Here is a 24506-nt window from a genome sequence, read left to right on the forward strand (position 1 = left end):
GCCCTCAAGGCCTAGGGCAGCACTCACGTTACACCTCAATACACCTTTTACTGCCAACCGACAAGACAGTAAAGCTTGTATACATCAGTTCCCAGAACTCCCACATTCCTCCAAAAATTAGTATTAATCGAGAAAAAGAGATTTTAATAGTGGGAGATTTCAATTACCCAGGCAATTACTCGTAATACTGAAGCAAGGAGTTCATCTAAGGAGATGATCTAAGTTTTTATTTTCAAATTTCAGGTTCATGGCTCAGTTAGTGACCCCAACTATAAAAGACACCTGTCTGGATCTGATATTAACCATCAATGTAGAAAACTCAATTTAGGAAGGCCAACTTCACCAGGATTACGGCATCCATGGAGCTCACTGATAGGGATAAATGTTCTCATGAAAAAATACAGAAGATAAGTGGAATATATTCAAACCAACAAAAACAAAATATACTTATATGCATATTTACATGAAGCAAACTCACAAATCAACATTATAATTTATTAAGTAGTAAATATGCTAATATAAATTACATAACTGATATTCCATAAAAGGTCAGGTAAAGGCAACAGTTTAAATATTACAAATGTTATATATATATATATAGATATTATATATATTTTTATATATATATATATATATATATATATATATATAATAAATGAGGCACTTGGAATGGACAAGCCAGAAAAGGTTTACAAATGAATGGTACATTTATTGCAGCAAACATGTGACTGGCTGACACAAGACAAAGTGATGCAACTGCTAAATAAAGTTAAAATAGATAAACCCCCAGGGCCTGATTGTAAACATCCTCAAGTACTTGGGAAACTTAGCCAAGAAATAGCTAAAGTGTTGCTTTTGATCTTCAATCATTCTCTCTTACCTGGCATGGTGCCAAAATATTGGGGAAGTGGTACCAATATTCAAAAAAAATCAAGATCTTAGACAGGTAATTATAGACCCGTAAGCTTGACCAGTGGCGACTCTAGAAACAGTATATAGGGGGGGCACAGAAGATACCACAGTCAAACTGGGGGGCATTAATAATTTCCACCATTAAATCATAACACTGAAAAAAACATATATATATATATATATATATATATTGCCAAAAGTAATGTGCTATGGAATGATACTTTTGTTATTGGACAATACAATACTTGATCATTCAACATGGGAAGCCTGAAGCCACAATTTAGTACGACTAATCCTTGAAATCCTATAAACAACACAATACCTTAACTTTTGCACTAAATGATTTCAGGGCCTAATATTAGATCCTGCTGCTGATATATATATATATTAGCCCCTGCTGCCCATATATATTAATATTAGCCCCAGTTGCCGATATATATATATATATAAATATATATAAATATATATATATATATATATATATATATATATAAATATTAGACCCTGCAGCCGATAGCAGGTATAGATCAACACATTAACACACAAACCCAGCTTTGCATGTATAGATCAATTGCAATTCACTTGTGATCTCAGCACTGAAGGTATATATCAAATAAACAGAATCAGACATACAAATCCTGTATTTGCAGGTATACAATAATAATATATGAAACGTAGCATCACAGGTATAGATCAAATAAATACATGGAAACAGCATTGCAGGTATTAATCAACTGAACAAGACATACAAACCCTGTATTTGCAGGTATACATAAATAACGTAAGGAAACATAGCATAGCAGATATGGATCTACAGAATAACACAGAAACCCAGCTTTGCAGGTACAGATCAACTGGAATTCACATAGAAACACAGCATTAAAGGTATATTTAAAACCCCAAAGCAAGCCCTGGCGTCCACATTGCCTACATAGAACCTGGCCAGCACCCAGATAACACACATACGATTTGCCATCTTTGTCCCATATACACCCGGGCTGTGCCATCTCGGTCCCCAAGGCTCAAACATCCTGCTAGTGCCATCTTTTCCCTTCCACAATTATACATCTATGATACACACAAACACATTAACTCATGCACTCCCTCATTCAGACAAATCATCCACACATTAACTCATGCTCTCCCTCATTCAGACAATTCATCCATTTAAAGAAACTACGCCCCTTGGAGCTTCAAATAAGGGGCTACATGTATTTCTAGGACAAAAGTTGAGTGCACAAATAATGATGGAATATGTCGCTTTGGCTAGAAAATATGTTTTTTCTAACCATAGCGACATGTTCATTTGTGTCTAGCGCACTCCAGGTTTGTACTAGAAACACATACAGCCCCTCATTAGATGCGCCAAGGGGTGTAGTTCTTGCAAATGTGTACTTTTTGTGCCATAATTTAACTTCCTACATGAGCAGTAATGCCACGTCAAGGCTTCAACCCTAATTACTGATCATTCACACGCCTTTCATATCTCCATTCACTCGCAGAAGCACACACCATACTTTCCATACATTCACTCACAGAAGCACACACACCATTCTTTCCCCTTACAATCCCAAAGAAATGATGGTAAAGGGAGAAAAAAAAATCACTTTTAGAAGAAAAAAAAGGTTTGCAGTAAAAATGCAAGGCGCTGCAGGGATGAGATGGTTACTCACGTACCGCACAGGCTAAATGGCTGATTTTAATAATATTTGCAGTTCATCAGGATTTCAAAAATTGCCTCCCTCTACCGTTGGCTTAATTTAACCCCATGATCAAAGGGATTAAAAATTTGTATTAAAATTTTTAAAGTTTAACTACTTTATGTTTAAATCATTTTTTTACTTTTTTTTTTAACATAATGTTTTTAAATAATTTTTTTACAAGCTATACAACGTTGGAAAGGTGAGATAATTAGCTTTTTAACGGTATATGTTGGGGGTCTGTAGCTGCTTAGATGCCTGAGATTGCGGCATCTAAGCAGCATGCCCCCATATCGCTTTAACTGACAATTGTCAGTTATTAATAAAGTTGCGCGGTGACGTCATCGCGTCATTGCGCGTGCCGTCACCGGCCGGATCGGGTGGCCCCGGTGATGCCCTTCAGTGTGAGGGGCAGATCGCCGGGGTAGGGGGTGATGGGGGTCCACAGACCTCCATAAAGGTAAGATAGTGCTAGCGACGGCATGGTGCCGTCGTTAGCACCTGACTGGGACTGCTAGCGACGGCACCATGCCGTCGTTAGCAGTCAAGGGGACTGTCCTGGGTGGCTCCAAATTCGGCGGGGGGGCAACAGGGGGGGCAAGGAATATCCTAGGGGGGGCAATTTCAAAAATTGCCTCCCTCTACCGTTGGCTTAATTTAACCCCATGATCAAAGGGATCATGGGATTAAAAATTAGTATCGGCCATTTTTAAAAAGGGAATGTGACTTTTTATAGCTATATGATCGCTGTGGTAACATTGGCTACCACAGTGATCATTTAGCTAGAATACTTAAACTTTTTTTTTTTTTTTTTAAAGTTTAACTACTTTATGTTTAAATAATTTTTTTTACTTTTTTTTTTAACATAATGTCAGTTATTAATAAAGTTGCGCGGTGACGTCATCGCGTCATTGCGCGTGCTGTCACCGGCCGGATCGGGTGGCCCTGGTGATGCCCTTCAGTGTGAGGGGCAGATCGCCGGGGTAGGGGGTGATGGGGGTCCACAGACCTCCATAAAGGTAAGATAGTGCTAGCGACGGCATGGTGCCGTCGTTAGCACCTGACTGGGACTGCTAGCGACGGCACCATGCCGTCGTTAGCAGTCAAGGGGACTGTCCTGGGTGGCTCCAAATTCGGCGGGGAGGCAACAGGGGGGGCAAGGAATATCCTAGGGGGGCAATTGCCCCCCCTTGCCCCCCTGTAGCGACGCCACTGAGCTTGACATATCTGGTGGAGAAATTAAAAGAGAAAGTTTGTTAAGGCATAATATCAATTATTATATGTTCTCCAGCAATATTATACATTAGTATGACTCAACGCTGTTTTATGTTGGACAGATCTTGTCAAACTAAGTTATTTACATTCTATGAAGTATGTAAAGAGAAAATAGTGTACACATAAATAGTGATAGGCAATATTATTTGCAACTGGATTGAAAATTGGTTTAAAGATAGCCCACACAGTCTCTGTTAATGGCAAATTATCCATTTGGACAAAAGTGGTAAGTGGAGTAACAGTTTGACTTACGGAAACAACAGGTGAGGAGTTCTCTGCTGAAACGAGCTTACAATATATGAAGAAATGCAATAACACTTGTAGTGTTATACAACTACAATATATGCTAGAAAAAAAGTTGTCTTACATATGATATACTATTTAACCACTCTCTTATGACCTGTCCATTAATAGGACTGTAGAAAGAATAAGAGCTTGTTCATTGATGCTAAAAATTTTAGCTTAGAACTGCAAAAGGTGTTTCCATAGGCAGGTATAAAAAAAATTCTGTAATGTAAGAATGCTTTCAAAAATAGACATGTTAATAGTTTATTTTTATAAACAGAAAACAGAGTGAACAGAAGAAAAATCTAAAGCAATATTTGGTGTGACCACCCTTTGCCTTCAAAACAGCTTCAATTCTTCTAGGTACACATGCAGGGATTTTGTAGGTATATATGTAGGTGTTTGATTAAAAAAATATACCTAACAAGTGCTAACGTTCATTAATTTAATATGTAGCTTGAAACACAATCATTTACTGAAACAGCTATGTAGGAAGAATAAAACTGGGTGAAGAACAGCCAAACTCAATAAAAAGGCGAGATTGCTGAAGATAGTTTAATGTCAAAACTCATACACCATGGCAAGACTGAGCACAGCAACAAGACACAAAGTAGTTATACTGCATCAGCAAGGTCTCTACCCAGCGGAAATTCCAAGGCAGTCAGAGTTTTGCAGATGTTCTGTCCAAGCTCTTTTCAAGAAGCACAAAACAACTGGCAATAGATGAAGTGGTCACCTAGGAAAACTTAGTACAACAGATGAAGGACACATCATGTTAAGTACCTTCTCAATCGGAAGATGGCCGGCATTGCCATCAGCTCAGCACTGGCAGAAAACAGTGGGACCCTGGTGTACTCATCTACTGTCTGGTCAGAAGTGGTCTACATGGAAGACTTGTGGCAAAAAAACAATACCTCTGTCATGGAAACAAGACCAGTTGACTCAATTATTCAAGAAAACACAGGAACCGGGGTGCAGCAGGTGCTTTGGACTGATAAGTCAAAATTTGAAATATTTTGCTGTACAAGGGGCAGTTTGATTGCTGAAGGGCTGAAGAGTGGTACAAGAATGAGTGTTTGCAGGCAACAATGAAGCATGGTGGAGGTTCCTTGCAAGTTTTGGAATGTATTTCTGCAAATAGAGTTGAGGATTTGGCCAGAATGGTCTCCTCAATGCTGAGAAGTACAGGAATATATTTATCAATCATGCAACACAATCATGGAACCATCTGACTGGCCGCAAATTTATTCTGCAGCATGAAAGCGACCTCAAACATACTGCCAAAGTCAGGGCCGGCCCGACAATGGAGCCGATTGGGGCAACTGCTCCAGGCGGCACTTTTTTTAATTTAAAGCAGGAGAGAGAGGGGCGCCGAGTGGTTTTCACTTACCAAGTTGCCAGTACCCGCTCGGCGCCCCTCTCTCTCTTCCGCTTTAAAAAAAAAAAAAGTGCCGCCCCTTCAAAAGTGATGTCATTTCCAGCGCTCAGCATTACAAGCCGGCACTGAGACCGAGCAGGAAGACTCGCCGCAGGACTGCTGAAAGGTAAGTACAAGGGTGGGAGGGTAGATAATGGGGGGGGGGGCATTTTAAACTTCGCCCCAGGCATTTTGTCTTGGGCCGGCCCTGGGCAAAGTAAGGGGTAAGAAGAACATTGTTCTCTAAGATGTTTGCAACAACGTACCTGCCAAGATCTTTAAAATACTTTGTGCAAGTGTACCTAGATGAATTAATGCTGTTTTGAAGGCAAAGGGTGGTCACACCAAATCTGATTTTATTTGGATTTCCCTTCTGTTTACTCACTTAGCATTTTGTTAAATGAAACAGTAAACTATTAACATGTCTATTTTTACCATACCTGCCTAAAACCTTTGTACAGTACTGTATGTAAAGTGCACTACCTACAGAGGTATATTATCGAATATAATTGCCTTTAAATGTAGACTGGATATTTTTTTCCAAAGAAGAATAAGGTTGATAAGAACATGATCAGTTATAGCTTGGTTATCCAGGAAGAAATGAAATTACATTTTGGGGTCAAGAAGGATTCTTTCCCCTTTTTGAGTTACAATAGCTTCAATGAGGGGTTTTGTTTTTTTGTGCAATAGCAGGTTGAACTTTACAGACTTTTTCCAACCTAAATTACTCTGCAATTTTGACCTCACGTTTGATCTCAATTAGGAGATGGCAAATCAGTTTAAGCCTTAGAAGAAAAACTGGTAGAAAGGATTCCAGGTAAGTAAATGTTTATAATAGTAAAGTCATATTTTTAAAGCTGTCTGGGCTTTTTTCCATCTGTCATCAGAAAGGAGAGAAGAAAATGCACAGGCCATGGCTGGTTCTCCCACTAGCATAATATATTTTCCTTGTCACTTCTATTTTATTGGAAGAGGTGTGGATAGCTCCCACAGGTGACAGACAACAGAGCCACAAGTGAAATCTCCTGTGCTTGTCATCTTCTATTTCATGCGGAAAGCATGTCCTAGATAGTGTGTGAAGGGCTGCCAACTTTATGATTTCTAGGAGAATATGTCAACAAAGAATAGATGACAGAGAATAAATATAAGCCAGGCAATAAACATGTGTGCCTTACCTGTTATAGGCTATTAATGGCCGTGTGCTAAACCTGTTTAAAGGGAAACAATTGGACTGTCTTATTCAAGCAAGTTAATTGTAGTTTTATTTGACAGTGGACTCCGCTTCCGACTGGATAATGTTCTGCACCCACAATAATGTTATGGGACAAGGGGGAAACTAAGTATTTATCTCACGGGGAGTAATACCAAATTGGTTATACTGTATTATGCTAAAAATTGTGTTTTAACGGTTAATATTACTTATTAGTATGTACTTTATAATTGATTAAAACAGAGTGTGGCATTTGCAATCATTCTTGGTTCCTTTATTAATGATGGTGGGCTTAAAGTACTGCATTGTAGATTTGGTGTAACAAAAAAAGACTATAGAAAGAATAACTGAACTATTTGAAGAGGAACTGGTGGCTTTTTATCCCTTCCCAGTGACTGTCAACTGATAACATTTCATATACTCCTGGTTACTATTATAATTTATTGTTTTATATCGTGCTGTCATATTTCACAGTGATGTACGCATGACCTCTAGCAGATGCAATTAATGTTAAATAATGACATGGTCCTTTAACTGCTTCCTTTTGTTTCAAAAGGGACACTCTAGCCATCATAACTACATTAATGAATATGACAGCTCAGTGTGCCATTTAACTTTTTTCCCTCTTGCAAATGCGTGGAGGAATTCAGCGGAATAAAGAATATTTGGTCCACACCATTAGAGGTGGACTACCTGGCCCTGGATGTCTTAAGCACTGCATCACATACATACTTGTTTAAGAGGGGGAGTTTTACCCAGCGGGGCTCTGTCTCACAATTTTCCCAAACCTAGCTGAACCATGGCTAACCCCACACACTGGCTAACCCCACACACTGGCTAACCCCACACACTGGCTAACCCCAATATAAATGCGGTATGGTTATACACACCATGATGATTGGCCCATTTGGATAGCCTGCTGTCTCAGGTGCCAGGCATCATTAACAGGGGGAGCACTGGGATATCATTTTATTTCCTTGTATTCAACCGTATGGACTGCGAGGACAGAGGGGACAGCCGGCAGCGCTGCCCTGGGTCAGGATGTTGCTGTATAAACATGAACTAGACTATATGGAAGTGGCCTAGGTTCCCAGCTTCAAAGAGACAGTCTTACCAAAGAGATTATCTTGGGTACCAGCCTCTGGTCTTGCTTACTAAGCACTTACATCTGGATGCTAACCATCAACAAGCAAATACATCTGCACCTCTACACATTAAGTGTCTTTCACAAACCGGTACTAACCACCCACACCATAAGCACATATACCACAACAAATATACATATGATTTCATAATGCAGCATGAATTGCACATGAATTGTATTGTTGTAATACATTTGTGTGGTTTTATTTGCGGGTAATGATTGAACTTGCCGTCATCATGACCATAAGTAAAGACCTATATGATACCCATCTTTCTTTTAACAAATGTGGTTATATGTGTGTGATAGCATGGATGTGTAAGTGTTTGTGTGTTAGCATGGATGTATATGTGTTGGGGCCAAGATGGCTCAGGCAGGCTGATTGGGGCAAAGATGGCACAGAATGGCCGTTTTGGGACAAACATGGCACAGAATGGCTGTTTTGGGACAAACATGGCACAGGCAGGCTGTTTGGGGCAAAGGTGGAACAAGCAGGTTGTTTGGGGAAGAGATGGTACATGGAGGCTGTTTGGGTGCACAAACAAGCTGTTTGGGTACAATGATAGCATAGACAAGCTGCTTGAGGACAAACATAGCATAGACATGCTGTATGGGGAATAAGGTGGCAAGTCCTATGTATCCAATATGGATCCTGTGGATGCATTCTGGGTGCTGGGACAAGTCCTATTAGTGCAATCTGTGTTTCAGGGCAAGTTCTATGTGCGCACTCTGTGTGCCAGGGCTGGCTTTTAGGGTGTGTGACCTGTGATCTATGTCTGCAATTTAGGGGTTTCCATGCTTTATTTATTTGATCTATTCCTTTAGTTTACATGTGATTTTTCAGTTACTCTATACCTGGCTTCAGGACTTGTTTATCCAAATTGGGAGTGTTGGCTACTATTCTTTAAGGTGCTGCCTATTGACATTACATATGCTAACATATTTGAATAGATACTGACTGGGTAACCGATCTGGTCTTTACAATTAAAGAACAGGAAAGTCTTGTCTAGCTGGTTTAGGAAACAGAGAAATAAATTCTGCAGTTCTAGAAGCAGCTAGAATAACTTTTCTCACGGTATTTAAATTACATTAATTTGACCCCCACCTTTTTTTCAATATATGGCATGTTTATACTGTGAGTAGGGTACCTAGCAATGTGTGCTAAGAACAGGAATACTTATATACAGTTTTTCATAGGTAGGTGTTGCTTGTCTGCTGTTCACGATAGCTGCATGGGCAGGATGGGATACTATGGGGTACTAGCCTGAGCTGACGTCGGAAGGGCCGTGCACACAGCCATGGTATTGTTGCGGACATAGGCACATTTTGCTTTTTTAGCGACGGTACATGGCTGACGTAAGGAAGTGTGAAGCCATTCGCCGTATATACGCCACGATTCAAAAGTTTGGGGTCACTTAGCTGTTTTCATGGAAAACAAGGAAATTTCTAGCTGTAACATAGTCACAAAAGGGCTTTCTAATGATCAATTAGTCATTTAAACTTAAATTTGGATTAGCGAGCACAACCTGCCAGTGGAGCACAGGAGTGATGGGAGTGATAAAGGGTCACTGTGCGCTTCTGAAGATATTCCATTAAAAATCAGCCGTTTCCTTACAAACATTGACAATAACAAAAGGATATAAAAGTAACGGGAAATAACTGGAAATGGATGTAGTCATAAAATGTTTTGACAGCTTTCTTAATGAAAATGTCTAAATCGGTGGTTGGAAAAAACAGTATATATTTTATAATAGCGGAGAAGCATAAAAAAAATTGTCTTACATTATCAACCAATCTCCAAATTATAGTTTAATGAAAAAGAGAAGTTGCGTTTGTTTATTCCTATTCTCTCAAGTTGTTTGCACGCACTAAAGATAACATCAGGAGTATGGTGGCCTAGAACACTGAGATCTCAAAAAGAACAACTTTTTTATATGTCTGTAAATGTTTCCCCATGGATTATCTGTAAACCTCGGATCCCTCACACAGGTTTGGTGAGTAGTCAACCCATACCAGGTATGCTATTCACCTACTAAACTTGTGTTGTCGCGTTAGGAACGATTAGTATGATCTGACGTGTGACGTCAGGTGCAGATGTCACCACAAGCGTGACCAGGTGCCAGGTCACTGTTTCCAAAGCAAAATAGTCAGGGTTGACATGGCCTGTTTGGTGATTTCTGGACTTTGTCTTCCAGATGATCCTCAAATGAGTCCTAAACTTGAATAGCATTACAGGAGTCAGATGTGGGTGAAAAGTTACCAGGTACACCAGATGGCTGCAGGGCCAGGTTAGGACTAAAAGCATTAGCTTGTATTTCTAATGCAGTCCTGGTTTGGATATGGAGTGTCAGCAGGGGCGGGCTGGGCCGGGGGACAATTGCCCCCCAGGCCGCCCTAAATCCGGGCCGGTGGGCCAGACGGACGGACGGCAGACAAGCATTCAACGCAGCCGCAAAGTTCAAAACTAAACGGCTGTGAGCAGGATTGAATGCGGCCGTCATGCCAGTAGCGTACCTGGCGGGGGCGGTGCGCCCCGGCTGCCGCTCATCTGAGGGGTGCCACCATGCCAGCACGCCTCCAGAAACGATGCGTGCGGCAACTGTGGCTGTGCGTCGGGACTTGATGTCAAATCCCGGCGCACAACACTGAAGCCACGCCCACCGTCTTCCGCACTCTCAGGACACAGAAGAAGAAGAAGAGGAGGAGGAGGAGGAGGAGGAAAAGTGACAGTGACAGAAGAAAGGTAGGACAAGATTTAGGGAGAGTGGATTAGTGAGTGTGTGAGAGTGATGGGTGTTATGCTGAATGTTTGTGAATAAGTGTGTGTGTAATAGCATGGATGTGTAAGTGTTGGGGGATAGTTTGGCATAGGGAGGCTGTAATCACATTCCTTTCATGCCCAGATTCCAGCATGTAGTGGCTGCCTAGGCATGATAGGAGTGTGATTGCTGCTATCAATTATTTTTTTTGGTCCAACTTTGGTGTGTTAACACTTTTATTGGACATAATAATTCAATAACAGTATTAATATATATATAATTGCAAACAGCAATCACACTCCTATCATGCTAAGTCAGCCAGCACATGCTAGAACCTGGGCATGATAGGATTGTGATTGTTGAATTTTCAGTTTCAGTCCAGAATTTTCATTTCTGTGCATCCCTACTATATACTATGCCAGTCACTAAAGTGGTAAGCCTACACCACATTCAAGTTTGGCTTAGTATATAGTGATAGGGGTTGTACTGCAGTATTGTCAGTGTCTGGCTCAATGTATAGGCACACATTGACGGTGGTACCACATAATCCCTAAGTATATAATGATAACAATTATGCTGTCCACCGTCAGTTTGCCTAACCATAGAAACTATGCAGTTTTAAAGTGTGTGTGGGGGGGGGGGTGCAACATACAGGATCTGCCACAGGTGCCAAGTACTCTAGGTACGCCCCTGCATCATGCGGCAGTCAGACCCGACCGCCATGCCTCAGCTCTTCTTTCCACGTCTTAAAAGGGGTGGGATGAAGAGCTGAGGCACGGCCATTGGGCGGCGCGGTGTGTGCACGCCGGCCACTTTAATTTCATTAGGCGCTGGTGGAGTGACTGCCGCACGACGGCCGCTTTCAATGTCGCTCGCAGCCGCTTTGATGGCGCAATGGGCCAGTTGACTAGACTTGGCCCCCAGGCCTTAGGCTGCCAGCCCTCCCCTGAGTGTCAGAATAATGACATGGCACGTACACCCTCTACCCGTCCGGTGTGTGAGCAGAGTCACTTGGTCCGGATGCAGTTATTGGTGCTCTTCCTAGCTTCTTTAAAAGAAATGGACCCCATCGCCACTTTCCTAAACGTCGATGGGAATCAAATGGTGCCCAGCCCTTCCATGCCATTTACTGTTTGTTACCAAATGCAAACCGATTGATTCTGGTTGCAATTTTGATCAATTGGAAGCCCTTCCAGTGCGGCATCGGCTACATGCCCATCCAGGGCAACACATAACCAGGGGCAACAAAGCGCCCGCACCTGGACTCCATTGTCCATGACAAGGATAATGGAGGTAAATATTGCTGATGGGGCATTTATTTAAATGTCCTTCATAAAGAATGTTGGTGTTTACCTCGACCCATAACACTTTCAACCTAAGACTTGGGTCATCTATATACATATATATATTTTATAGTTGGTGGATCTAGTTTCATGCACCTTATGTGTGATTCGTACATGGAAATAAATTGGATTTAGCCGTGGAGACTTGTGAAAATTGCATAATTCAATGCTGCGTGAAATCTGATGTACTCTGTGTCCTGAGACACAGCAATCAGGGGCAGTACACTCAATATACCCCACGGCGAGTCCCGCACGCATGCATTCCCAGCACCAGTATTTCTGGCTGACACACAATCCACCCCCGAAAAGCTCATTAACGCTGGGCTGACAAGGGCTCGCAGGCTAGCTAATGGGCGTGTTCTGTCTTAAGGAGGGGCGTGAACAGCCAGTTGAGGGCGTGTTTTGCCAACGAATGGGCGTGACTCTGGTAGATGTCCCCGCCCCTCTGTGTTGGAGCGGCGGTGGCCGTACTCACAGTCATTCGGTCAGGCGTTTGTGCTGCACTGAAGCAGGGAGCTGTGAAACCGGGCTAACCGGGGGACCCGCGCACCGCAGCACAACCCAACGGAGCACCGTGCAGCACCCAGCTTAACCCACAGTGGGAATACAAGGGTTAAATGGACCTTCAGTGCCCAGGGCAGGGCTGTGTCACACCTTCCTGCTTCTGCAACCTCTGTCATGGGGAACACGGCGCACAAAACCCTGCCAGGTGAGGCTCAGGTCTGAAGGGCATCTCCGGGCAGTGTCAGCTCTGGGGTGTGATGGGCACTGGCACAGCCAATCACATGAAGGATATATCCAGGCAACAGGACATCACTCTCAGCGATGGCATGGCTGATGGGCAGGATCTGGGCTGCATGTGGTACCGTTCAGTGCAGGGTGATGCCCATACCCGTGCCAAGGCAGGAATACACGACAGTGAGCACATTCAGATGTGCCCATGCTTGCAATAAATCACCTTAGGAATGTACATGCCATTTGATTTAGGAACTGGGTTACTTGACCGGTTTATCCTTTCCCCAAATGCCAGGGGCTTTTGTGCTGTAGTGCATTGAGGCACTTAAGTGGTTAACCATCTGTGTGCCAGATATGGCTTCTGTATGCCACTGTGCCCACCAGTTCACATTGGCAGAGGGGCAATGCGAATTATATAGGAAGTGGCCATGGTGGAGGGGGGCATGATGAGGGGCTCATACTCTGCATTGAGGGTATTACCCCCCCCAGGGGCATATAGCTCTAAGACCCAATGTCGCACTGTCCACCCAATATTTGTTGCAAACTAATTATAGATATTGATTTTGTTTTGAGCGCAGGGATAAAAAACAAAATATTGACCAGAGATCGATACTCTTCGTTGCTTTTAACAAAACAAAATGACAGTATCATAGATGTGTCGCCTTTCTTTCCATGCACACAAGTATAAATAACTAAACAATCAAATGCTACAATGTGACTATGATCCAAAGCATGCGGGGGGGGGGGGGGGGGGGTGGTTGGCAACTCGTGCTCTTTAAAATTCTACCAGTTGGGATTTCATGCAGCTTAATTATCGGTAGGGAGAAATCGGGCTGTGTCCGTGAATTTCATTTAACATTTTAATGCATGCAGCTAAATGTTGTTTTTTTTTTTTTTTTTTAAACGGTCGCTGACGAGTAGACGTTCAACCGTTGTTTTGATAACCTACATGCGATTAACCCCATGCAACCTGTTTTACCTATCTAGACAGGGAATCGTTCTTCATCCTAAAACTTGAGAATTGTCAATTGCCACTGTTTTCCTTTAAATCTTAGGTTGCCTTGAAGTCACATGCGCTATGGTTGCGTGATGAGTAGTATATATATGATGCTTTGAAATAATTAGATAATATGATGTGCAACTCACCTAGGCCATTGTACGGTATGTTCTTTTCGGTGCGTAAAGTAAAGGTGCTATGATTATTTCTTTTCAATTCATTAGTCCTGAGTTGGTATTTCCGAGCCGCTGTTCAGCCTTGAGATTGTTGCTGGGAAACTTGCTGTACTCCAGATAATGCCAGTTTCTGAGCCTTAGCCATGTGGACTAGTTGAGGGCGATGAGAGTTGCACTCCAACAGTACAGGTTGCCAAACCCACTTTTTGTGGGTTTTTTTTTATTGCCGCAGCACTGGGGAACACCTATGGGATCGGCAGAAAATTAAAAATTTGATTTGAAATTTGGCAGCTTATCTCTGTAACTTAGTATGATGACCTCATCTGAATCTAATGTGCAATTTGCTTATATGTTCTATATAGATTGTTGATTTTTGATGGTCTAGACTGGTTCATGGTTGCAACGCGTATGTGCTGGGGCAATGGATCTGTCCGACTATGTTAATTGCAAGCTCTTAAGACTACGGCGTGCTGTCTTTGTGTTCCTTTATTTGTAATGTGTATTTAAATGCTTAATCTCTATGAATATCTGCCCTTGTACTGCTGCCCCCATAATTGATGTGATCGAAGTATAATTTGCATTGTTACCATTAATTGTGCTCAATAAAATGAAATTATCATATACAGCTTCCACTTGGATACCCCTTAAGCTAAAAGGCTCTATGATCTTACATAATTTCTTCTGATTTGTATTTAAAATCTATTACTTGACTCTTGACATTTTTGGTCTTTTTTATTTATTTACTTTACTTTATTTCGTAATGTTAGAATTATGTCCTTACTTTGGTTTGTGGGAAAGATCTACTTGTCTTAATTTTATTTATTTTTATTATATTGTGTGGTTGTAAAGTTGTGGTCTCTCTCCTGCTGCAATATGCGATTTGGGGTTTACGTGTATCTGGAGATTACGAAAAGATTAGCGGTTTCAAATAACAGGATTATTTTTGAATATTTGGAAGTCTTTGCCAGTCATTTTCTTAACCCTTTTGGTGCCAGCCTGTTGTGAAAAATCTGTCAACTGGGATGCAGAAAGTATTAAATTAAGACTCTAAAGTTCTGATAATGGACTCAAACTATTGTAGAGGCAGATGAAGAATGCTGTATGCCTTTTTATCGTTAAATGTCTAAATACAACTAGTTGGGTTTTGGGAGAGATGATTAAGCGTTTGGCCCATCCAGTTTGAGTAATAAAAATGTAATCTCTCGGTAGGATGCCTCCTATTATCAAATACATTTATTCTATGAACACTTGGTTTTTGAACATTCATTGTCTTCCTAAGACCCCTGGGCAGTTTGTCTTTTTCTGAGAAGTCTTTGTGAGATCACTGCTTGTTTGAGTATAATAATGACCGGCGATGTCCGTGATGTGCCTTTAAAAGGGAAAGAATTCATGGGTGGTAAGTCTTTGGGGTGTAAGAAATTAAATATATATAAAAAAAAACCCACTTTGCTATATTCAGCCCTTTCCAAAATAAGCGCACACATCTGCCGTATGTCTAGCATTGGCTGAGATTGGTCATGCCCCTGTGGGACTTGAGAGGGGACAAATGCTTTTAAAACTGTGTGTCTTTGTTCCACGCTCGGTACATAAGTGTACAAAGGAGACAGCTGAGATGTCTAAACCGGAGCAGGGCCGTTGCTCCAGGTTTTCAAGCACAGTACATGTTACCAATATAATTACAGTTCAAGCATATGATAAGACTTTGTTAGAATAATTTCCCTAACAGCAGTCACCACCTACCCATTCATCTGTTCCGTTTGGTTACCTTAGAGATAGTCCATTTAAAGAGATTTTTTTTTTATATATATATATGTATATATGTATATATATATATATATATATATATATATACTTGAAATGCTTAGAAGAAATCATTTCAGTCGTTTCATGGTAGACACGATCCCCAGATCATAAAGATATTAGGGGCACTAATGGCACAAGTGATAAAATAAGGCTGAAAAAACTATTTTCTGAAAAAATAAACGTATCGGCTTTTGAAATAATACATGCAGAACTGATAGGTTACGTTGATTAATAATGTGATTTTTACAGATAGAACCTCATTTCCAGCCTCAGAGAAGGTTCCATGGAAGATTGGAGCTTTCTCTGAATATCGTGAAATTAGCTGGATAGGCGGCACTTCTATCATGCATTTTGATGGTGTAGTATATGTGTTTTTACATGAAATAAAGAGGCAGACAGCAGCTGAGAACAGCTTAGATAGATGTCCCTGGCAGATGGTCCGTGTTCATGGAGACTGTGTGCTGTCAGCTGGCCCTTCAGCTGAGCCTCAGGCATGCTCTTTAACTCTTCTGCTTTCTGATGTGCAAAATGCGTTTTACCTTGAATAGATATCCAGTCTTAGTAGTACACAGCCGAGAGATTCAAAAAAGCTTTTGTGATTTAAAAAGTCTAAACTAGGTAAGCCCGTTGGGTTCTTTTCTTCCGTCACTATCTGTGTTGACCTCAGAGGAAGGTATGTCATTCTGCATACCAATGCAGTTGAAAAGAAAGGTGTATTCATGTTTTGCGTCATTGTTTTAAATGTCTCCTGCGAGCCGTATGACAAGTTAAAGTGCCTCAAGGTAGACCGTATGAGCTTGCACGTGTGTAAATGTTTCCTGAAAGTTTCGTTGACGGTGGCGTTTTTTGGTCTTCGCTGATTAGGCCTAAGTCTACAGTGGTAGGACTTTTGATGACTGCAGCATGGTAATATTTGGATATTAAATCTATTCCTAGACACCTTGTTGCCTATTATCCCCCCATTTAAATGTATTTATTACAATTAAAGCCTTTAAATATTATTGGTATTATGATCTTTTATTTATCTAGTGCCAACAGTTTACACAGCACTAAATACAATACATATATTCGACAAGACGAGAATTGACAGACTAAGACAAACCGATACATTAGGTGAAGAGGCTCGGCTCACAAGCTTACAATCTTGAAGGAATGGGGTGACAAACATAAGGCCCAGAGAAAGGGTGAGAGGTAGTGTGGGGCACAGAGATGTTACACCTTTAAAAGTGTTGAATTATCTCTTTTGTATTTTTAACTGTCTGGCATGTCATGCGTTTTCATTGGTTTATTAAACAAAGTTCAATTTGTAGCAATAAACGGAAAGGTAATATTTAGTCTTGGAACATCCAGTACAGTTATATGACCTAACATCATTTATGGGCCATTACGTATTTGCAGATTGAAAATCAGCAACATGTTTTTTTTCTTATTCATACCTAATGGAAAAAAGAATAGCACTATATTATATATATATATATATATATATATATATATATATACACACATTATTATTATTATTATTATTATTATGAAAAATAATGGATACAATATTTTGGTTAACATTTTTAAAAACATTCAAATTGGGTGGGATATTAATATATCCAAATTCATTCCGTGATAACACAGCTATCTCTGTGTGTGTGTGTGTGTATATATATATATATATATATATATATATATATAAAATATATATAGTGTGTATGAAGAGATATTTAGCAATATATTTTTTGTGTTTCTGCAATAAAAAAGTTTCAGAAATAAAACCTTTTTTGTGGCATTATCAAATGGTCTGGTATGGAATTAAACTGCGAACAGAATCATTATTTTGCTTGCTTAGTGTAATGCCTTTAAACCCCAGCATGTTTTCTATACATTTTTTCAGAGTGCTTGCAAAACCTGCTTAGATTTATTCAAGCCCTTAGTGTCTCTTCTAAACGTTGTTTGGTTGGGAGATTGCTTTTAATATTTAATCTTCAGTAGCTACATAACGGCATTTGTCTCCAACTCTGCAGTAATGACATTCCAGCTCCAGGAGATCATTCTCCAACCATTTTGTGCATGATTTTCATGCCGAAAATAGGTTACTAGGGAGGCCTCAAGCAATGGTCAATATGAAGTCCAAAAGTTCAATACCCCCCTGTTTAGCGTACTTTCATTTTATAATACACTTTAATAACACAGAGGAACAGTGTACCTATTGGAAATTCCCCAGATTCTTTGTCGCCCTCTCCAAAGAATTAAAAGGGAATACAATTCCAAAAAATATTTATGCAAGTACCTACTATAAAATAAATTGAAATTCCTCTGGTACTTGTGTGGTGCATGTCAATGTTTCACGTCTGTGTCTGGCTTTTGAAGGTAGTAAGATCTATAACTTCTGCCTCTGAATAATGTAATCTCACAACTCCACATCTACGATCTGGTGGAGATCCAGTCTGACTTGTGTTGTTTACAAATGATTAGGCAATGGGTGTTGTGGTCCAGGAAAATCTTAGAGTTCTTTAGACTCCTTGTTTCATCAGAAATTCCACACGTTGAAGAAGCTTGCAATAATTAGTGGAATGGGTATTCCATGCTTTACCTCATGGCTACTTTGCTCTATTACAATGCCACAAAATCACCAGTCTATATAACTCACAGGGTGGCCCGTCGAGGGACCATGGCCAAGCAGGTTTTAAAGCATTCCTAGTTTGACTTGACTCCTGATTTTTAATATACACCTGAATTCATTAAAAGAAGATTTGTTTGCCTTTGCTTGACAATGGTCGGAAAACTTTGATAAGGGTAGGACTGCCATTTAATTTGTTATAATTATTGACGCTATAATGTGTCAATCAGTTGACAAAATATATAGCAGCAAAACAAAGTAGTTGTTCATAGTCACTTTGGTTTCAAGGGATTGAGGTGAATTCAGCATGAATATTTACTATTTTGAATTACCTTGGTAAAAACATGTATCACCTATCTCCCTAAACCTCTTCGAGTGTCTCCGCGTAACAAATAATTGGAGTTCCATAATAAATGCGGAGCATGCCTAGCCTTATCTGTTACATCCTGATTGTGGCTCTGAGGAAAAAAATCACAGAAATATCCTTTTGGACTACCATACTATTACAATATTATAAATGAGAATCTACATTTTAGCTAATTAATGTTACTATCAAATATTGACTACACAACCTATAGATTTTTTTAAGGTTATCCTCTGAATTTTGAAGAGTTTTCATCCGAGAGGCAACATAAATCCAATCAAGTTGTAACTGCTTCTACTTGACGTTATTCGGAGAACGCCTCATTTTTTCGATTGTTCTACTTTCTCAGTAATAAGAAACAACATTAGTTAGTAAAGACATATTTTTTCTCCTTTTTTGGCCTGCCGTTTAATATAGTTACACGCGATGTACTTTCTTCTTAATCAGAAGCTTGAAGTAAATGCAGACAAACAATGAGGTTAATTATGAAACGATGCCAGCACAACCATCATAAAATGTCAGCGTTGAAGTATTTCTTTGTAAACAGTCTAAACGTAATTAGCAGAAATCCTCATCTCTTCTCAAGACGAAGAGATAACAGGAATCATTTGGCTGCCAAAGAACAAATCAATTTCAGGGAAGCAGTACATGTAATCACAGGGATGTAAGCAAACCTAGTGGCTACATACTGGGCAAGAGACGACCAATTAGTGCATTCAGACTAGGCCAAAAGCCATTTTGTGTAATCGCAACTTGATTGGCCACAGGTAGTGTAACGTTACCTTTCTAAACAGAGCTATAAGTACATATCGTATCTTCCCCTACTGAATCATATGGCGCGCCATACCGTTTCCATATTTAACCCCTTCAGGACCGGGATTTTTAAGCTAGGGTGTCGCTAAAGGACCGGAGCCGTTTTTGTGTTTTTGCCATGTCTTTCTTCAACTGTAATTTCTCTCTTATCAATTGGTGCACCCACACAAATCATATATTGTTTTTTTCAGCACAAGTAGGGCTTTCATTTGAAACCATAGTAAGCTGGGTAGTACATTGTTTTGTTTGAAAAAAACTGGAAAAAGTGGGGAAAAAATAAAAAAAAAACGCATTTTTTTACAGTTTTGTATACATACAAATTGTACACACATTAAACCAATGGGAAAAAATGATCCCAAATATATTCATTAACTTGTCCTGATTTGGAAACCACCCAACATGGCCAGGATTTTTATCTATTTTGACCAGTATAGGGCAAATATTGCAAGGCATGCATCACGTTTTTGAAATGTAATTTTTTTCAAATTTGGCATGGTAGTCTAATAACTGCAATAGTTGTCACAAATACTGATTATCCCCCCAAAATTATATGTTTATGAAAAGTAGATAAGTCAAGGTGTACAACTAGGGTCATTTTGACACTTTTCAAACAGGGATTTTATCGCCAATTGCTGCCAAATTTTGAGGTATTTTTATATTTTTGGGGGTTTTTTTGCATATGTTGCAATGTTGCTTTAGATTTTATATTATATTTTGTATAGAATATGTGCAACTGCAGAACAAAACACCAAATTGTGTTCACCAACATCCCCCGGTTCCAACAAGGCCTCACATGCATGGTTCATGCATTTTTTGAGGAAGCTATGAGGGCAAAACTGGAACATGCGCATTTTCGTTTTCACATTTGGAATTTTCAGAAATTGGTTTCCTGGGCCCATATCCCATTTGGGACATTTTGGAAGCCCCCTGCTGTAAATTACCCCATAAAAGTATATATTTATGAACAGTAGACAAGTCAAGGTGTTCAACTAGGGTAGTTTTGACAGTTTTCAGCTAGCCTTTTCTTCACTGATGTCTGCCAAAGTTCACGGAAAATTTATTTTATTGCGTTTTTAACAAATACATTTCAATGTTAAAATGTATTTCTTGCACAGCATATGTGCAACAGTGGAAGAAAGCACCACATTTTGTTCACCAACACCCCCCGGTTCCAACACGGCCTCACATGCATGGTTCATGCATTTTTTGAGGAAGCCATGAGGCCATAACTGGAACATGCGCAAGTTTTCTGAAATTGGTTTCCTGGGCCCATATCCCATTTGGGACATTTTGGAAGCCCCCCCACTGTAAATTACCCCATAAAAGTATATATTTATGAACAGTAGACGAGTCAAGGTGTTCAACTAGGGTAGTTTTGACAGTTTTCAGCCAGCCATTTCTTCACTGATGTCTGCCAAACTTCACAGGGAAATTATTTTATTGCGTTTTTAACGCATACATTTCAATGTTGCAATTTATTTCTTGCACAGCATATGTGTAACACTGGAAAAAAAACACCACATTTTGTTCACCAACACCCCCTGGTTCCAACAAGGCCTCACATGCATGGTTCATGTATTTTTTGAGGAAGCTATGAGGGCAAAACTGGAACATGTGCATTTACATTTTTTTAAATATTTTTTTTCATCAGATTACTTGTAAGTGACAGGTTTAGGCCGCTGACTTCAATCAGGGAGACCGATCAATAATCAGCGACTTAAAATGTCACCGACAAGTGATCAGGTAATAATTATGATTTTTTCATTTATTAATAATTTGTGTTTTTTCATAATTACCCTACTCTTTGTAGAGCAGGGTCATCCGTGGGCTGCCATAATGATCCGATCACTCCTATTGGCCAGGAGTGATCTGATCAGCCCAGCATTTGACCTGGAAGCACCCTGGACTTTCAGGTCAGTGCTGTTATTTTTTTTTTATTATTATTATTATTATTTTATTTTTTTTTAATTTATTTATTTTTTGAAAATTTTTTTTTAATTATTATTATTTTTTACATTATTTTTTTTTAACTCCTGGGCAGGACTCCTGGGCAGACAGCAGCAGCAGCGCCCCCACGATCACCGCGATTGTGGTGATGTGGGGGCGTTTTTTGGAGGAGACGTACCTGGTACGTCCCGGTCTACCGGTGACTGTTAACCAGGAAGTACCAGGTACGTCCCGGTACTGAAGGGGTTAATGGGGGATTTTCTAGTGAAAGCATTTCTAAGAGACGCATCCTTGTAAACTAGCCACTAGAGAAGAAGCATAAAACATGCCCTTTACTTTTTTTGTACCATGAAACAAACCAAAGGCGGGTTAATAATCCTTTGTTGGCGGAAGCATTAAAAAAGAAAGTACGTCTTTGTTATTAAAGGGTGACACATCTTATAGGATTGGCACCATTGAGGATCATTCAGATGTGTAAAAACACGATTACCCAGCATTGTGCTTTGTTTTACCAAATTAATACACGGGGTCGTGTTTTCTCAAGCACCTGGTGCATGGTATACATATATCTTCAGGATGCAATAATACATAGCACAACGTTTGAAAGCATTTAGACAGTTATAACATGATTTATTATTTTGTGTTTAAAGATACAGTATATCCAATGGTTTTGTTCCCAAACTCCATAAAAAATTGGTTGGTTTCAGGAATGTGTGTGCCCTATTATAGCGACTGTGGAAGAGGTAACAGCTGGCATGGACTTATTCATCAACCTGTGACTGGAAGGCTTACGATTAGTCTACTGTATTATGTGCAATTCTAGCAGATTTTGTCACCCCAAGTCAGCGTAGGATTCAGTCAGCTCGGCAACCAATTTGTTCACAATTATTATAACTAGACAAATAAGTTGGAATATCTATCTGTAAGCATTCACATATACGTTGTCCTTAAAGCCGCTGTTTTAAGTGCTCTGTTGAATTTCACCCCTTTATATCTAAAAACAACATTTCTAGCAATGCTGAATGCCCAGACCTGTCTCAGAAATTGTTCTTTAACCATGTAAAAACTGCGCTTCATTTGTGTTTCATCTAAGTGGAACAGCATCTTTAATTAAGATAAAACGTGAATGGCATTTCAGTTGAAGCAAGAGGTATTAACCCGACGTGTCATAGATACGAGGCTTCCACTGCCAGCATTAGTCCGTTTCCCCTTTCCACATGTTGGCATGTGGCTTTTGGTCTATTGTAATTGAAAGATCATGTTCCCACTTGATAGAATAGACAAACCAACAGTTGGGATAAGTTTAACAGGCCCCTTGTGGATTACAATTTTAAAGAACTAGCGATTGTTGTATGAGAAGTGTTTTATATTAATACAGGGCAGTTAAAAAGCAAAGGAAGAAAAAAAAATGCTTTATGCAATCTGTATAAACCATACTAGCACTCAAAATATAAAAAATATCACAACTTAGAATATAAGCAAGTCCCACCAACAAAAAATGCATATTAAAGTACTTTGAAAGTAGTTCAATACGCATTATTGAGCTGAAAAAAGCACGCATACCTTGAGGAGATGCTGCAGCTTCAGAGATCATCTTTGGCAAGAAAGTGCTTCTATTGAAATCTATTGGAGGAGTATTTTCTTCACATGCCTTTGAAAGGCCTAGTAAGATGTCCTGGAACGTTGTCACGGGCCAGTTTTGGAGCCGACTGGAGGCGAGTATAGCGCGTGTCTATAACGCATCTCCTGTAAACCAACGGACAGAGGAGGAAGGGAAACGTATAGGGAGCGATTTTGCTGAATCCCTCTGTGCATTTGCAGTGGGGTTTGTTAATTTAAAGAGAACACGGCTACAATATGCATTAATGGGCATGTGATGGCTGAGGACAATAGCTTTATTATTATTGATTAACTCTTTTTTTTTATATACCTTCTTTATCCAGAAAATAAAAACCCAAGGCAAACATGTCTGTAAAAAAGGCACGACCCCTGGTACATGTAATGGCATCTTTTTGAATATGCGCAATATTACATTTGTCACATTGTCTTCGTGGCAGGATAAATTTAGAAATGTTAGGTGACAGCTGAAAATTCCGATGGAAGTCTGCACCTAGTGGAAAACGTCGTGTGTCCTCCTAGTGCATCGCTTGAATTCTCAGCGTCATGTGCATTGACCGTGGCTCGTGTTTTCCAATAAGGACATTTGCTAAGTGTGACAAAGTGTGGCATACTATTACACCCGCTTTGCGAGGTTTCATTTGGCCAATGATTCAATCATTGGAGCTGTAAAAATGATTCTGGTACAACGTCATCTGATCACCACAGAAGCCAATAAAATAGTGCATTCGGCAAGTGAGTCGTATTGGTTGCTATAGTGATTGGTCCACTATTCACCAGAACCACTTCCTACGTATAACACCCATTCTATCAGCTACAACGAGAGTTAGAACTGTGTATGACAGAAGATTGAGCAAGTAGTAGTGAATTTCCAGGAATAAGAACCATTGGGTGTGTATACAAATGTAGCGTGTATGGGTGAAGTAGCAGGACTACTGCCCCTCTCCAGAGTGGTTCCACTTTACTTATCCTGATTAAAAACAGAACATTCGGCAAGGATTGGAATAAATATTAATATTTATACAAAAACATATATATATGCGATTTAAAAAGTTCTTATTTTAGTTTCTCTTTACATAGAGCTTGAGAACAGACTGACAGATCCCGCCACCATTTCCCTGGTTGTCAAAAGCCCTCTTCTTTAGCTCATTAGCATAAAGATCAAGTCAATGGCAATTTTAAAAATAAAAATAGGAAATAACATAATAAGTCTTTTGTTTGCCGCTGCAGGGGCAAGGCGTGTGCACCCGTGCTTTGTATGGACACAGCAACAGCTTTGATCATTCTCTCTCTCAAATGCCAAGGTTCTTCTGCTTACAAATCAGTGTCATAAGGGATGACGCTTCCTGTTTTCAGACTTGGCGTAAAATACATTGCCCCATCTCAACAATGTTTTTGGAAGAG

General features: G+C 40.0%; 1 protein-coding gene across 1 annotated transcript in view; it reads left to right on the forward strand.

Annotated features, from left to right (window-relative positions):
* Positions 1-4970: 4970 nt before the first annotated feature.
* LOC149297926 (E3 ubiquitin-protein ligase NEURL1B-like) overlaps positions 4971-24506 on the forward strand; it is a 44375-nt gene continuing 24839 nt past the window's right edge. Inside the window, exon 1 of the mRNA XM_089488089.1 lies at positions 4971-5153. Within this exon, the coding sequence (XP_089344215.1) occupies positions 4971-5153 (183 nt within the window). The remainder of the gene's footprint in view (positions 5154-24506) is intronic.

This window comes from Sceloporus occidentalis, unplaced genomic scaffold, assembly GCF_023333645.1.
Source record: "Sceloporus occidentalis isolate IW3139 unplaced genomic scaffold, rSceOcc1.0.p SCAF_36, whole genome shotgun sequence".
Lineage (NCBI taxonomy): Eukaryota > Metazoa > Chordata > Lepidosauria > Squamata > Phrynosomatidae > Sceloporus > Sceloporus occidentalis.